We start from the raw sequence: 15,318 nt of genomic DNA, 5'->3' as shown, positions 1-15,318 counted from the left end.
AACTCAGATAAATCGTCCAACCGGTTAAAGGTCCAGCCACAAAAAGTCCGAAAACAAAATATAAAAAAGTAATAATGTTTGATAAAACGCTCCATATTTAAATCCGATATCGAGTCAATTCTATCGGGTTGATTTTCTTTTGTGGACCCTTTGTCGTTGGATCTTATGTCGTGGAACCCATAGACATCTATGGTCAAATTTGTAAATTTGCAGCATTTTTTAAACGGTTCTGTGAAATTCAGTAAATACATATTAAATAACATTCACAGATACAATAATGGTCAGGTTTGTAAATTTGGAGCATTTTATACAATTCAACGAAATTCGAGATTACTGAAAACTTTGCGAGATTTGCGAGAAATGGGTAAGTTTGCCAATTTGTTGGAACCTTTTCAATGAAAATCAGATACATTGGTAAACTCTGATAGGAAACAATCGACCTGGAGTCACAAATCCAAGGTCTGGCCAGCTGAAACCAGTGAGATTCGAACCCTTCACTGCAAGAAAAGTGACTTAATGGAAAGTCGAAAGATGGAAAAAATTAAAATCGATTCGTCGAATCGTCGCTAGCATAGGTCAAACTTAAAGATTTGAAAGATCTTTACCATGTGCCAGGGTTACATTATGATGAAAGAGATAGACCCAAACCCCAAAGCATCATATGCTCACAATAAGTCTATTCTATTAGATTCGTTTGCAGATCCAACTTAAATGAATAATATGATGAGTTAACTTTTACTTCCGAACCAACAAATTATGCATAATTGCCGATGAATCATATTTATAGTTTCGATTTTTAATTATACAATGCTTATATAATATTATTTTTCATTCTCAGGTATATTACTCGTACGACAACGGAACAAGTGGAGACAGATGGTATAAATCCATCTCGAACGACTGTAACGATTACGTCCAAATCCCCGTACGAATCTACCGTCACCAATGGCAAACTAAATTCTCAGAATATTTTCAAGTCGACTACTATAATACCCGGTAGCAAGTATGAGAAAGAACCGAACGGCACAGCCGATCTCAAAAACTTGAAGCGCGTCCACAGAATGTATGATGGTCCCAATATAATCGAGTCTAGAGGCATCGTCCATCCCGAGACTAGAGAAATACTAACTGTCGGACAAGCGATAAGCATGAGAATTTTAGACGTACGAACGGGAAGAATCGTTACGAGCGTCGACAAGAGAAAAGGAATTTCTATAGAGCAAGCTGCAAGAGACGGATTGATCGATCCAAAGCTTGCCGAGAGACTTATAGGCCCGTGTGGCACGACCGAAGATGGAAAAGAAGTGTCGTTGCTCGAAGCTATACAGAGAGAGTTGTACGACGCCGAGCAAGGCTTTTCAGATCCGGCTGAAAAGAGGATTAAGGTAATTTCAGAACCACGACAGACTCCCGGGCAAGGGATGAGCATTGCCGAGGCAATGAATGTCGGACAAGTAGACTTGCAAAAAGGTTTATTCCGACTACCAGATGGTACATACATAACCGTATCGGAAGCGTACGAACGCGGTTATTTGATCTATAATGAGATTATCAAAATAAAATCGAGCGCTGTTTCCCTATCGGATGCGATTGCTCAAGGTTTAGTTGACGAAGAGTCCGGTTGGATCGTGGATCGAAACTCCGGAGACAAATTCCAATTAGATATGGCCATTAAGAATAAATTGATAGATCCGGAAATACGCGAAATAGTTGACCCATTGTCAGATACTAAAATCACACTATCAAGCGCAATAGAAAAGGGCATAGTCAACCCTAAATTCGGTAGATACCTTCATCCGATAACTAAAGAAAAGATTAAATTCAGCGACGCTAAAAAGAGAAACTTCATTTGTAAACCGATGACTTTAAAAGATGTCGTCGACAATACTTTAATGGACAATAATGGTTTGATAGCATCACCTTTGAGAAAATCTAAATTTAACATATTAGAAGCTATAGCTTGCGGTGTTTTAGACAGCGACACCACCAAATCAATCACAAACACTTCAACGGGTGAGTTGCTCACACTTTCAGAAGCTTTGGGCTCTCGGATTATAATCCCAGAGACGACTAGATTCCGCGACAACTTAACGAGCGAAATTTGCACGATACCGGAAGCGGTGGACCGAGGTCTCATCACATCCGTATCCCAAAAGTCGATATTTGACATAGACGGTTTCAAAGATCCGGTCACAAGCGAATTCATGTCATTTAACAGGGCACTAAACAGCGGTCTCATTTCAAGCCAGAACGGTGGCGTTATTGTAGTAAGTGCGAAACCGACCCAAGTCGTCAGCTTAGACGAAGGTGCTAAATTAGGTGCGGTCCGTTCAGAAGTGTACGAAATGCTGAATCGTAAAGTCGGCATCTTCGAAAATTCAGTAGAACTTACAGTAATGGAGGCCGTCTTCAAAGGTATTTTGAATCCTCATACAGGATATTTACTAGATCCGGAAACACAACGGCCGTTGCCGTTAGACAAAGCCGTAGAAGTCAATTTGATTACCCCAGAGGGTGCTGTGTTGTTGAATTCAATACTAAATATCACTCTCACTACTCAGACTGTAACTAAAACGGTCAAACGTTACGTTACCTATACAAATACAAACATAGCAACCAATCCTGAAGTCTTCATGACATTCAACGAAGCAATTCGTCGGGGTCTTATCGACGAGACGACTCAAATGTTCACAGATCCTACTTCCGGTACAATAATTCCGATACAGCAAGCAATTAATGAGGGTCTTATTGGTTTTGATACGTCCAGTGCTGATATCATCAATAGTCCTATTCGCGTTGTTAAGAAAGATACAGGTCCGGGTCAATATGTAGAACTTAAAATCACTAAAAAGTCATTCGTTAAAGATTCGCCTGCTAGTAAGGGTTTGGTTGATAAGCCTTCTTCTTCCACGGAAGGAATGATTAGGTCACCAGTTGATAAGATGATGCATTCTCAAGTCACCAAACAGTACATAAAGGGTGAAAGGATAGATCCGGTTGATGAAATGTTCACCACAACTCATACTTCGACTAAAACTATCACTGATAAGGTTGTGACTACTGATTTTATAACGTCTGAAAGGATGTTGGAGAAGCAGGTGTTTTCGTTGCCGCAAGACGGTTGGTATTTAGGTGAGGCTATAGATCGTCAATTCTTCGATCCGATTAATGGTGTTTTCGTCATACCGAGTACGGATAGGATTGTTAGTTTTAAAGAATGCATCGAAATTCAAATTATAAACCCGAAGTCGGCTTTGGTCATAGATCCGAAAACAGAACGTAAAATAACTTTAGTAAGAAGTTTAGAAAAAGGCATTTTGAATTCGTCTGGTGAGTATAAATTAGGTAACAAGTACATTCCGATGAAGGAAGCTATTCAAAAACATTTGGTTATATTAGAAGAAAGGCCTGATGAGACCTCTCCGGCCCACCATCTTTTACAAATCACTCAGAAAGAGGGCAAACCAGACGTTTTAGAAATCTCCACTGTAACCGGAGAAGATTCCCCGATGTTAACTGAAATTAAGCATACCGATGTGTCCGTAATGGAACCCGTCCAAATCTCAAACAATGCAATATATGACCCGTCAACTGCTACAGTGATCGATATGAATACTGGAAAGTCAGAAAACGTTATGACAGCCATAAAAAGAGGCATAGTAGATCCTTGTGTGATCAAGGTGAAAGATCCGGCTACCGGAGACGATGTCACCGCTAAAGAAGCAATTAAGCGGGGAATTCTTGACGAAAAAACTGGTGAATATGTCGATAGAAAGGGCAAGAGATTCTCTTTGGCAGAGGCGGCTAAAATTGGCGTACTTTCTATAGTCGCTGCTCCTGTCCTGGCCGGTGCAAAAACCATTCAGATTATCAAGCGTACATTCCAAACAGATCCAACGAAAGCTGTCGGATCACCGATGGAAGTCGATGAAAATGTCACTTCAGTGATGGTGAGCCACGTTCCAATTAATCAATCTTCGTCTCGCACTAATATCATCATCACGGACCCGGAAACGGGACGGCAAATCTCCGGCGAACAAGCCGTGAAAGAAGGATTGATTACTCCGGATCAATTAAATACATTCATTTCGAGTGAAAGCACTCACACAACTCATACTATTACCAGGTCGCAAAGAACTATATCTAATTATGTTATTTCTGAACCAGGCACCGGTAGAAAATTAAGTGTAAATGAAGCACTAGAGAGTGGATTAATCACTCCGGAAGAATTAGATAAACTGATGACTTCTGAAAGTTCTAACATGATCGTAGAGGAAACAGAACCGACAGCTGTATTTACAATCACCGAGCCGGGAACAGGTCGGCAAATCACTCCGGAAGAAGCTCTTGAAAAAGGCTTAATTACGACTGAACAACTAAATAAGTTGATTTCGTCCAACGACCCCAATATTTCTTCACAGATTACTGTTGATAGGAAATATTCCCCAACGACAGTTAACATTTTCATTACAGATCCCAAAACAGGAAAACAGATTCCAATTCAGGAAGCTTTAGATCGAGCTTTAATAACTCCCGAACAATACAATGAGCTTTTAGCTTCCACAGATTCAAATAAATCTCATGTCACTGTTGTAAAACACTCCAAACCAGAAATGAACATAATTATTACCGATCCTAGTACTGGTAAACAATTGAGCGTGAAGAAAGCATTTGAGAAAGGTTTAATAACACAAGAACAATACAATGAATTTACATCGCCTGAACAAACTGTCACCAGAACATCTCAAACCTCATCTAACATCGTCATAACCGATCCCGAAACTGGAAAACAACTAAGCGCTCAAGAAGCGTTGGATAAAGGACTAATCACACCTGAGCAGTTAGAAGTATTTTTGCTAGGCGAAACTCCCAGAACTACTCAAGTCACCGTTGTCAAAAAGTCTCAAATTTTCATCACCGATCCTAGAACTGGTAAGCAATTGACACCTGAAGAGGCATTGAACAAAGGTTTAATAACACCAGAAAAACTGAAAGAATTAAATTCTTCAGAAACTGTTTCAACCGAAGTGCCTGAAAAAGGCTTCGCTATTTCAAAACCAGTATCTAAATCGTTCATTTCCTCCCAAGAATTCATCGAAAGGGAAGCATCTGGTGTGATTCCTCAACGAGTAATCATAACTGAACAAGTCAGACCGGAGAGTGTAGTTAAAACTGTCACAGAAAATGTATTACACACTATTATAGTTAAAGATCCTCAGACTGGAAAAGAGCTCACTGCTCAGCAAGCCGTCGAGAAAGGTCTTATCACTCCAGAATATGCTAAACAACTTGCACAGTCTATTGATTCTAATAAAACGTCTCCAACAGACAAGACAAAGATTCTGACAGAAGCTGAATTGACACGTAGTAGAGTGACTATCGAGCCGAAGTACAGAGTTACGATTGGAAGTGCTCGATCGTATGATATAAGTCCTGAAAGAATCGCTAAACCGGTTACGCTACAAAAGATGAGGAAGAAGGTAGTGTCACCTAAAGATGCCGTAGAAAAGGGAATGATCGATGATGAGACGGCAGAAATATTAGGCAAAAAAGAAAACTTCGTATCTCCAACCGGAGAACAATTGACAATTTCTGAAGCTGTCGCCAACAAAATCGTCGATGGCACTAAAGGTCACATCGTCGATCCTCAAAGAGGTGACGTGTTGAATATCAACGAAGCTATTGAAAGAGGAATTTTGGATCCCGACGGCTCCAGTCAACTTTTGATACCGATGGCTCAAAGCTTATCCGTGCCAAAATTAGCTGAACAGGGCTTGATTGAACCTGAAACTTGTAAAATCATTCACCCAGAAACAGGCGATCACCTTTCGTTAGGTGAAGCTATTATTTGCGATATTGTAGATCCGTTATCGAAGTTGACTGATCCGTCTGGTGAAAAAACTACTCTGAAGCAAGCTATAGCCGATGGTAATGTTGATGGTGAAAAATCTTTGATCAACACTAGGGGTGGTAATTTAGATCTGATTTCGGCTGTCGGTGTCAATGTATTCGATAAGGAACCTTTAGGCACCTCTTCCGTTGAAGTCATCCCACCAGCTGGTATGACATTGCCGGTTGCGATAAACAGAGGACTTGTTGATTCTGAAAGCAAAAACATAGTACATCCCATTACAGGTGTCAAAACCCCAATCGAAAAAGCCATCGATGATAATTTCATCATGGCTGTGCCGTTCCTTCCAAAGCCAAATGCTATCGAAATCAAAGAAGCTTTGGACAACAAACTGATCGATTCCAAGAATGGTACCTTCACGAACCCCGAAACAAATGAAACGATGCCTGTATCTGAGGCGATAGAGAAAGGTTTCCTTTTGGTTAAACCACTTACGGAGTACATGACTCATGAAACTTCTGGAGCTATCACTTCAGTTACCGAAACTGTAACGTCCCATCATACAATAACGACTAAAACAATCGAAATTTTATCAGGCTATATCCTGTTAAACTCTAACGAAGTGCAAAACGTAAGCACTGGTGAAATTATCTCAATTGAGCAGGCTCGTATTCAAGGAATAATTCAAGACGAGAAAGAAGATAAAGAACATTTCACCACTACGAATGTCAAAGTTAATTTCGAGAAGGCTGTAGAGCAAGGATTAATCGATATGGAATCCGGTACATACAAAAATCCAGATACAGGTAAAGTTATGACGATATCTGACGCTGTGACTACAGGCATTCTTGATACATCAGTGAAAGCACTTTCGCCTGAAGTTGAAAGAAGTGAAATCGTTACCGTAAAAACGGAATTCATGACTATAATTGAAGCTTATGAGCTGATTTATGACGCAAAAACTGATAAATTCAGGGATCCTAGAAATCCCAAGAAGCTGTACACGTTTAAAGAAGCGCTTGAACTGAAAATAATTGATCCAGAGTCGGTAATATTTGATGTTCAATCTGGAAAGCAAGTCACTTTAAAAGAAGCCATGAAGAAGGGTTTGATCGATCCAAAGACTGGAAAGGTGAAAGATAAGAAATCAGGCAAATCTTTCGATATAAAGAATGCAGCTAAAATGGGATTGTTAGCCGTTGTGGCTTCTCCAGTTTTAGCTGGCATGGCTATCGCTAAAGGTGTCAAATCCTTGACAACCAAGTCTGATAAGGATACTGCTCCTCAGAAGGGAAAACCAGAAACGATCGTTACCTCAACAAAAACTGTGAAAGTGTCCGATCCTAAGAAGGAAAAGAGTGTAACTCCCGATAAAGATAAAGTTGCACCTGTAGTTCCGCTCAAGACTAAGAAAGATCTAAAGAAACCAGAGCTTTCGCCAGAGAAATCGATATCTCCTGACAAGGAAAAAATCAAAAGCGAAAGACCAGTATCGGAAGCGATCAACATTCAAGAAGAAATTATTGTTCCGACTTCAATCACCAAACAGTCTATTTTAGGTCCCGATGATTCAGAACAAACAACAGTGACGGAAATCAATATTACAACTGTTAAAACCATCACTGGTTCAGCTCCAATCGTCGAAGAAATAAAGCAGATGTCAGTCGTACCCGACACTCAAAATGCAAACGTTGTTTTTGAAAGATTGCCACTAGGAGATGCAATTGCACAAAGAAAGGTAGAACCAAAAGTTTGCCGAATCTTAATCAACGGGCAGGAGTCCAATTTAACCGTCCAAGATGCTTTAGACCAGGAAGAAATCAGCCCGTTAGATGTAGTCGATATCATATCTAAAAATTGTGTATCGATAGTATCGGACAAATCCAAATCTCCGGAATCCCTCGAGGAATTGTTCACCGTTGAAAGATTAGTCAAATACGGTATATATGACCCTGAAAAGCAAATATTCATTGACCCGGACACCGGCCTTAAGATTTCGTTCTTGGAAGGCATATCGATGATCATCGAACCACAGAATTTGTACGTTAGGGATTTGAATTCAAAGATAGAACGGTACGTTCCTCTCGAAGATGCTTTAGCAATCCCATTACTCGATAAACATACAGGACATATGGTTGATCCAAAGTCAGGAAAGCGCGTTCCTTTCTTCGATTGCATCAGACGCGGTTGGATCGTTGAAAATCAACCTACTTCTGAAGTATACGAACCGTTGACGTTTGAAAACGCATTAGTTTCAGGACTTTTCAATATGGAGACCGGTGAATTCAAAGACCCCAATACGGGTGAAGTTTATACTCTCGCAGAAGCTATACGGCTGAATTTAATAGATCCATCTTCTATATCTATGAGGGATCCTCGTAATAATGAAATTATAACTTTAGCCGATGCTATCGAGTTCGGTTATGTAGATATCCACCGTGGAATCATTATCGATTTTGAAACTAGGCAGGAGATTGAATTCACCGTGGCTTTCTTGCGTGGTATTTTGATTGTGAGCTCGCGAAGAGCCGTTTCGATTGAAAGTGTCATCCGAATGAACTTGTACGATCCGGCTACGGGTAAAGTTACAGATTTGTCTACGTGCCAAAAGGTAACCATCAACGAAGCTATCGAGAGAGGAATCGTACATCCGACTATTTCCGAAGTCAAAGATACTAGGGCTAACGCTTTTGTCAATTTAGAAGACGCTTTGACCACTAAACTAGTCAATTCTGATACCGGAAAGCTTCGCGATACTAAAGAAGGTAGTTTAATCACTTTGGACGTCGCTCTTAAGAAGGGTTTCGTCACTACAAAACCACTAACTTGGTCATTAGTTGATTTGATCGATAAAGGATACTATTCTCAAAAGTCAGGAAAGATTTTGGATCCGGTTTCAGGTCAAGAATTAACATTAGCTGATGCTATATCTAAAAAGGTGTTTGAAATAGATTCAGTTAAAATCAAAGACGACGATCACGATAAACTCGTGTCGGTTCAGGATGCTCTCAAATCGGGTCTGGTCAACAGTGAACTCGGTGTAATTACGAATCCGTACATGACTTTGGATGTTGCGAATGAAAAGGGATATCTTTTGAGTGATAGAAAACCATGGTCGCTTCAAGAAGGACTCGTCCAAGGTTGTTACGATTCCGATTCAGGTCTTTTAACTATTGATACAAAAACTAAAACTTTAGATGATGCTATCAAAAAGGGCGAAATTGATCCAGACGTTATGACAGTTAAGAATTCAAAGACCGGTGAAATTATTACATTGAACGATGCTATCAAAGCCGGTATTATAGATTCGAAATTAGGTAAAGCTAAAGATCCTCTTAAAGGTGACGAGATTACATTCGTCGATGCGTCCGAAAGAGGACTCATTATACCCGCTAAACGCAAGTTCAGTCTGCCTGAAGCTGTGTTTAAAGGTTTTTACGATCCCAAGTCAGGTAAATTCATTCATCCTGATAGCAAAGAAAAGATAGCGACTGATAGGGCTTTGAGGAAAGGTATGTTAGATCCGCAATCTACGATTGTAAATATCGACGGCAGGGTAATGCCGTTTGAATTCGCCGTCGATAGGGGTCTTGTAGATTCCAGAACAGGTACTATAATCATTGGAGATAGGGAAAGAATCGATTTCCAAGAAGCTTTCGAACGTGGGGTATTAATTGAGGTCCGTAAACCAATGTCTTTGAGTGAAGCGGTTTCCAAACGTATCTACGATGAAAATTCAGGCTTGTTTATGGATCCTAAATCCGGAAAGAAGTACACTCTAGCAGAAGCTATCAAATTGAATTTGATAGATCCCGATTCGGTGCATATTAAAGATATCAGATCTGGAAGCTGGAAGAAAATATCTCTTCCGGAGTCGCTAGAAATCGGTGTCGTAGATAGCAAGACGGGTAAAGTGAAAGATATCAATAGAGACAATTCAGAGCTTACAATCAAAGAAGCGTTCCAAATCGGTTTATTGGTCGACAGTAAAGCTCCTATATCTTTACAACGCGCAATCCATCAAGGTCTTTATGACGAAAAGTCAGGTAAATTCTCTGACCCTGTCTCCGGACGCAAGATAACATTACACGAAGCGATACGCCGATTCATCGTAGATCCCAAATACTTGTGCTATTTCGATAAAAAGTCTGAAAAACCCCTCACATTAGCTGAAACCTGCCGTTCAGGCGTTATAGACAGACGTAGTGGTGAGTTCAACGAGCCCAATTCCGATGTTTCAATCCCACTTAGTAAGGCTATGGAGTTAGGTCTAATCGTAGACATCGAAGGTGCTAATTTCCCATTATATGACGCTTTAGCTATGGGTCTGTACGACGTGGAGCAATCTAAATTCAAACACCCCGTCTCTGAAAAACTTCTGACGCTCAAAGAAGCCGTCCAAGAAGAGTTGATCAGTCCGGAAACGTCCCTCATTAAAAGCATCCAACAGAGTAAATACGTCAAACTACCCGAAGCCATCAAATGGAAGCTCATCGATGAGAACTCGAGTTATTACAATCTGCCCAATGGTAATTCTATCAATCTTGTAGAGGCTAAGTTGCGCGGCTTGATCGTCACAAATCGTAAAGGACTATCTGTAGAGGAAGCGGTTAATAACTGCCTGTTCAGACCGGACACGGGTAAATTCGTCGATCCTTCCACCGGTGACTTCTTAGACTTGAATGCAGCCATTGCTAATAATTTCATAGATCCCGATACGACAGCTCTTAAAGATCCGAATACTAATAAGTTGAAGTCTCTATTAGCTGCTATCGAAAATGGTGATATTGACGTGACTAAAGGCAAGATATTAGATACCAAACTTAAAAAGACTTATAATATAGGCGTCGCACTCGATAAGGGACACTTGGTGACTGTTATCAAACCATTAACATCTTCGCGTCTTAGAAAGTCGTCCGTAGATTACACTAAAGATAAGGAACCGTTGATGCGCGAATTCACTTTAGATGAAGCGATGCGTTTTGAATACATAGATCCGGAGACTGCCGTCGTTAAAGATCCTAACACGGGTAAATTTAGACTGTTGAAGTTGGCTATAAGCGAAGGAGCCATCGATGTTAATGTAAAGACAGCTTTCGATCCGCAATCAGGTAGATCTAAATCGGTTTGTTTCGTATTTGAAAATGGTTTGATCATTTATCTGAGCGAACCTCTTACGTTCGAACATGCCATTGAAATTAAATTGCTAGACGTGCAAACAGCCAGGTTTACAGATCCTCGATCCAACGAGGCTCTGACTGTGAAAGACGCAGCCGTACTCGGCCATATAGATTCGGACACGGCGCTCATCAAAGATAATCTCAAAAAGAAACTGGTCAAATTGCCGGAAGCGTTCCGCAAAGGGCTGATGGATGCCGATAAGGGCAATATTTTGGATACTGAAACGTCGAAGTTAAATCCATTGTCGGTCGCTCTGGAGACTGGATTGTTGATCACTCCGAAGAGAGGTTTCACTCTGAACGAGTGCTTAGAGTTTGGAATATACAATCCGACTACCGGAGGATTCAGCGATCCTTTCATTACCACAAGTGTTATCGATAGGAAGAGATTGACTGTGACTGATGCTATCGATCAGGGAATAATCGATCCTTCGAGTACTGTTATAAAGGATCCAACTAATGGACAAATTGTGCCGTTGCTTCAAGCTATATCTTTGAAGTTGATAGACCCTGCTGCGGGGCGGCTCATATTGGATCCGACGAAAGATGTATCATTGGATCTCGTTAAGGCACAGGCTAAGGGGTATATATTGGCTGCAGAGACATGGGTGAGTTCATTTTATTTTTTATTCAATTTTATTGCATCTTTTTTACAATGTTTTAAGTTTGCATTTTTCTTTTTTTTGACATTTCAAGAGTTTGAACTTTCCATATGACATGCGACGTTCCATTGTTTTTGAAAGAAAAAAATGTTATTGAAAACAATTGAACTTCGTTTTAATTTGAATGAAATGATTGATAGGGATTTTTTTTTGTTGTCTTGTGGTTAATGGATAAATTAGGTTTAATTTATCGCTTATAATGCTTCTCTTTCACTACATTCAAAACATTGCAAAACTTGAGTTATATACATATATACTGGCAAATTATTTTTGGCTTGACTTTTTTGAATTAAACGAAACGAAACTTGCATGAACGCTATACTTACTTATTTTTTAATACTATATACAACATTGGACGTTCACGTTTTTTAATTCAATCAAATATGTATTTCATTGTTCTAAATTATTACACATACAACAAATTACTATCGGTGAAAGTGTTCTAAATACATAAATAATACAATGTGAATATAAATTCACATCTATGTATGTATTTCTATTATACTCGTAATACAAATGTGCATGCGGACATAATTTTGCCAAGAGAATCAGGCACTACGTTTAAGTAAAATTCAATCTAAACTTACCAAAGTCATGTCGTAGTTTAATTCGAGCCCCTCATCAATGTAGTGACGTCACATGGAATCATTGTACCTTCAGAATGATTATAATAAGCTGTGGGTTGAATCCTTTTCGCAGAAATATGCCCGTATGTCATATACAAGTCGATGACAAACATTTAACACTTTGACCGAGTCCTGATTTTGTGTTTAATATAATGTAATAATATATTAATTTATCTTACTATTCATAATGACGCCTTAGAAACTGATTATTTATAGCTCATTCATTTTTATTCGATAGATTTCACCGTAGTTTGTGTTTCTTTATACATATCTATATATATTTTTAATAATTAAATGAATGTTCTGTAGAAACTTTTTTAAGATTCCTGTAGTTGACGTTGTATTAAATTCATAAATTCATCTTTCATCTCTCATCTTCAAGTCTTATTTTGTAATGATTATATATTATATTTGATTTTTGAGAGCATTTTTATACGTTTATTTGTCGAATTTCAAACAAACTACGGCCGTACAGTTTCTCAAAGCTAATTGTGAAATCGGGAACACAAATTCACAGATGAAAGTTAACCATTCACGTCTTGATAGTGTGCCTGGTTTTCCGAAGTCGTATTAACATTTGATTTGGAACTAAAATAGGCACTTCAATTTCATATTTGTACTTGAATAATACTAATTAATACGAACAAGAAGATAATGGAGTACGCTTCAGGGAATCAGTATAACTCTAGACTGTTCTTTTGTAACTGTTAACAAATGTAGCATTGGCAGACGTAACGAAATCAATTCGAATTTTTTCATTTACAGCTACACAGAAAGCCTGCAATGCTAGCCTACCTCGATATACAAATTATAAAAACTATATACAATATATATCGACAAAATATACCTGCCTGGATATGTGCCGACGTTCATTACATAAATAAGACACGATAGACCGGCACCATCGGCCCTTTGAAACGCATAACCAACCATGCTTGTTCGACACACTTCCCGATACACGTCCATTTCGATCCCATCTCTATATACAACACAACCCACACTCGAATATGCCGATAATAAATCGATTATTCGCGATTTTGACTTTTTTTTTATTATATTACGTGCACACGTTAAACTTTTGTCTATTTTAATTATTTTATCGGACACTTTTATCTTGTTTATTCGAATCGTTTCACTATTTTATCAATTATTTTTACATATTTCTTATTTATTCATCATGCATTGAATCACTGCTTTCAGACCAAAGTCAGTAAAAACACTGAATGGTTACAATTGAGCTTTGTTTATTTACAGATTTGTCACAAAACCTACGACGGCTGACAAAATGAGCTTTACTTTTTTTTTTTTTTTTTTTTTTCTATAAATGCATTGAAATTATATTGTGATTTGATTATTTTTGAATACATTAGAGGTAAAGCACTTGTTTATCTGACAAGAAAAGTGCATTGCTTTTCCGTACAATGTAAGTATCATATAAAAACATAATGGCCTTCATTTTGCTATCAAAAAATTTTTTAAGTATCAAATTTTTCAAAAAAAAAGTCATATATAGTAAAAATTGTATTATTTAAATTGTTTTCTTTAAACCACTTAATCGCCACGCGTTTTTAAACACCAATTCGATTACTTTATGTTTGTGTTTAGTGTCAACTGTCAACCCTTGACACTACCTCTTGAATATATTGAACAAACTAAGGAAAAATATTGACTTTTTTTTTTCAATTTCATTTGTATTACAGGATATTTTTAGATGTCACTGTGAAGAAACCAAAATAAATTTCGAATCATAGTCTTAAACACGAAAGAGCGCGCACCGGTGCGCGCTTGGCGATTAACACAATGGTGGCAGCTGACTCATATTTGTATCATGTTGAGTGCAGAACGCTTAGTGGCCGCTGGTACATATATGATTTACGACTGCGCGAACTGTATCAGTTCGCTGATATATTTTTGTATCACGTTTGCTTTAATCGTTTGTGGCCGATGATACAATTTTGTATCACGATTTCGTCATAAACGAAAACGTGATACAAATATATATATCAGCAGACTGAAAAATAACAGTCGTGAATCATATATGTATCAGCGGTCAGTAAGCGTTGTGCACCCAACATGATACAAATATGAGTCAGCGGCCACCATAGTGTTAAGTGGATTAAATGTGTGATTATTTGTTGTCTTCAATAAATTTTTAGACCTATTAAACTATTGTTTTTTTATCCGTCATACAAATCTACAGTTTTCGATTAATTGATTAAATCAATAACTACCAAATTACTAAACTGATTTACGAGTATAAAAATTTTTTAAATGATTTGCAAGCAAAATGAAGGCTTCCAATTGACAATTGTTGCATTGAATGTTATAATAAATCAAAAATAATCGACTCACATTTCTAAAATTGAATGCCTATGTTCACCACATTGAGTAAATACTACAAAAAATTTACTGTACTGAAAAATATCATACACAAAAAGTACCGCATTTTCCTCGAATGTTCTCACTCCTTGCCCCCCCCCCCCTGGAGCTTTACACTATCACAAAAAAAAATGGAATAATTGCATGGAATGGTTTATTATAAATGTGGTTGCTTGTCGAGCGCTCATTATACTTAAGACGACCAAAGCGTGATTAACAGCATATGAAAAATTGGTGTATTGTGACTGACTGATACATTTGGTTCGTTTAAAATAATATAGACAATTATAATTGTCGAAGGTAGTATCATTTATTTTATCCCCACTTTGTTTTTTTTTTAATATATGTACATTACATATTAATTTTCATTTTATAAAAAACAATAAACAATTAAATCGTGTGTTTTGTGACGTTTGTGTGATATACCTATATATTTACTTCGTATTGTAATTATTTTATTCTTAATTCAATTGATTAATGATTTTTTTCTTGAGAATAATTTAATTTCAATCTGAATATTAGTTTTATATATACATATATATATATATATATATATATATTTTTTGCTTTAGTAAAATTTGTCCCGAGTTGAGTAAATTTATTTTTTAATTATAACAGTT

The 15,318-nt window shown here is 37.9% G+C and overlaps 1 protein-coding gene across 1 annotated transcript in view; it reads left to right on the top strand.

Moving 5' to 3' along the window:
• Positions 1-15,318, top strand: part of shot (dystonin-like protein short stop) — a 288,361-nt gene that overhangs the window by 228,853 nt on the left and 44,190 nt on the right. The window contains exon 29 of the mRNA XM_077427723.1: positions 839-11,639. Coding sequence (XP_077283849.1) covers positions 839-11,639 — 10,801 coding nt within the window. The remainder of the gene's footprint in view (positions 1-838; positions 11,640-15,318) is intronic.

This window comes from Arctopsyche grandis, chromosome 3 (genome assembly GCF_051622035.1).
Source record: "Arctopsyche grandis isolate Sample6627 chromosome 3, ASM5162203v2, whole genome shotgun sequence".
NCBI classification, from domain to species: Eukaryota; Metazoa; Arthropoda; class Insecta; order Trichoptera; family Hydropsychidae; genus Arctopsyche; species Arctopsyche grandis.
This window is presented reverse-complemented; position numbering and strand designations above follow the sequence as displayed.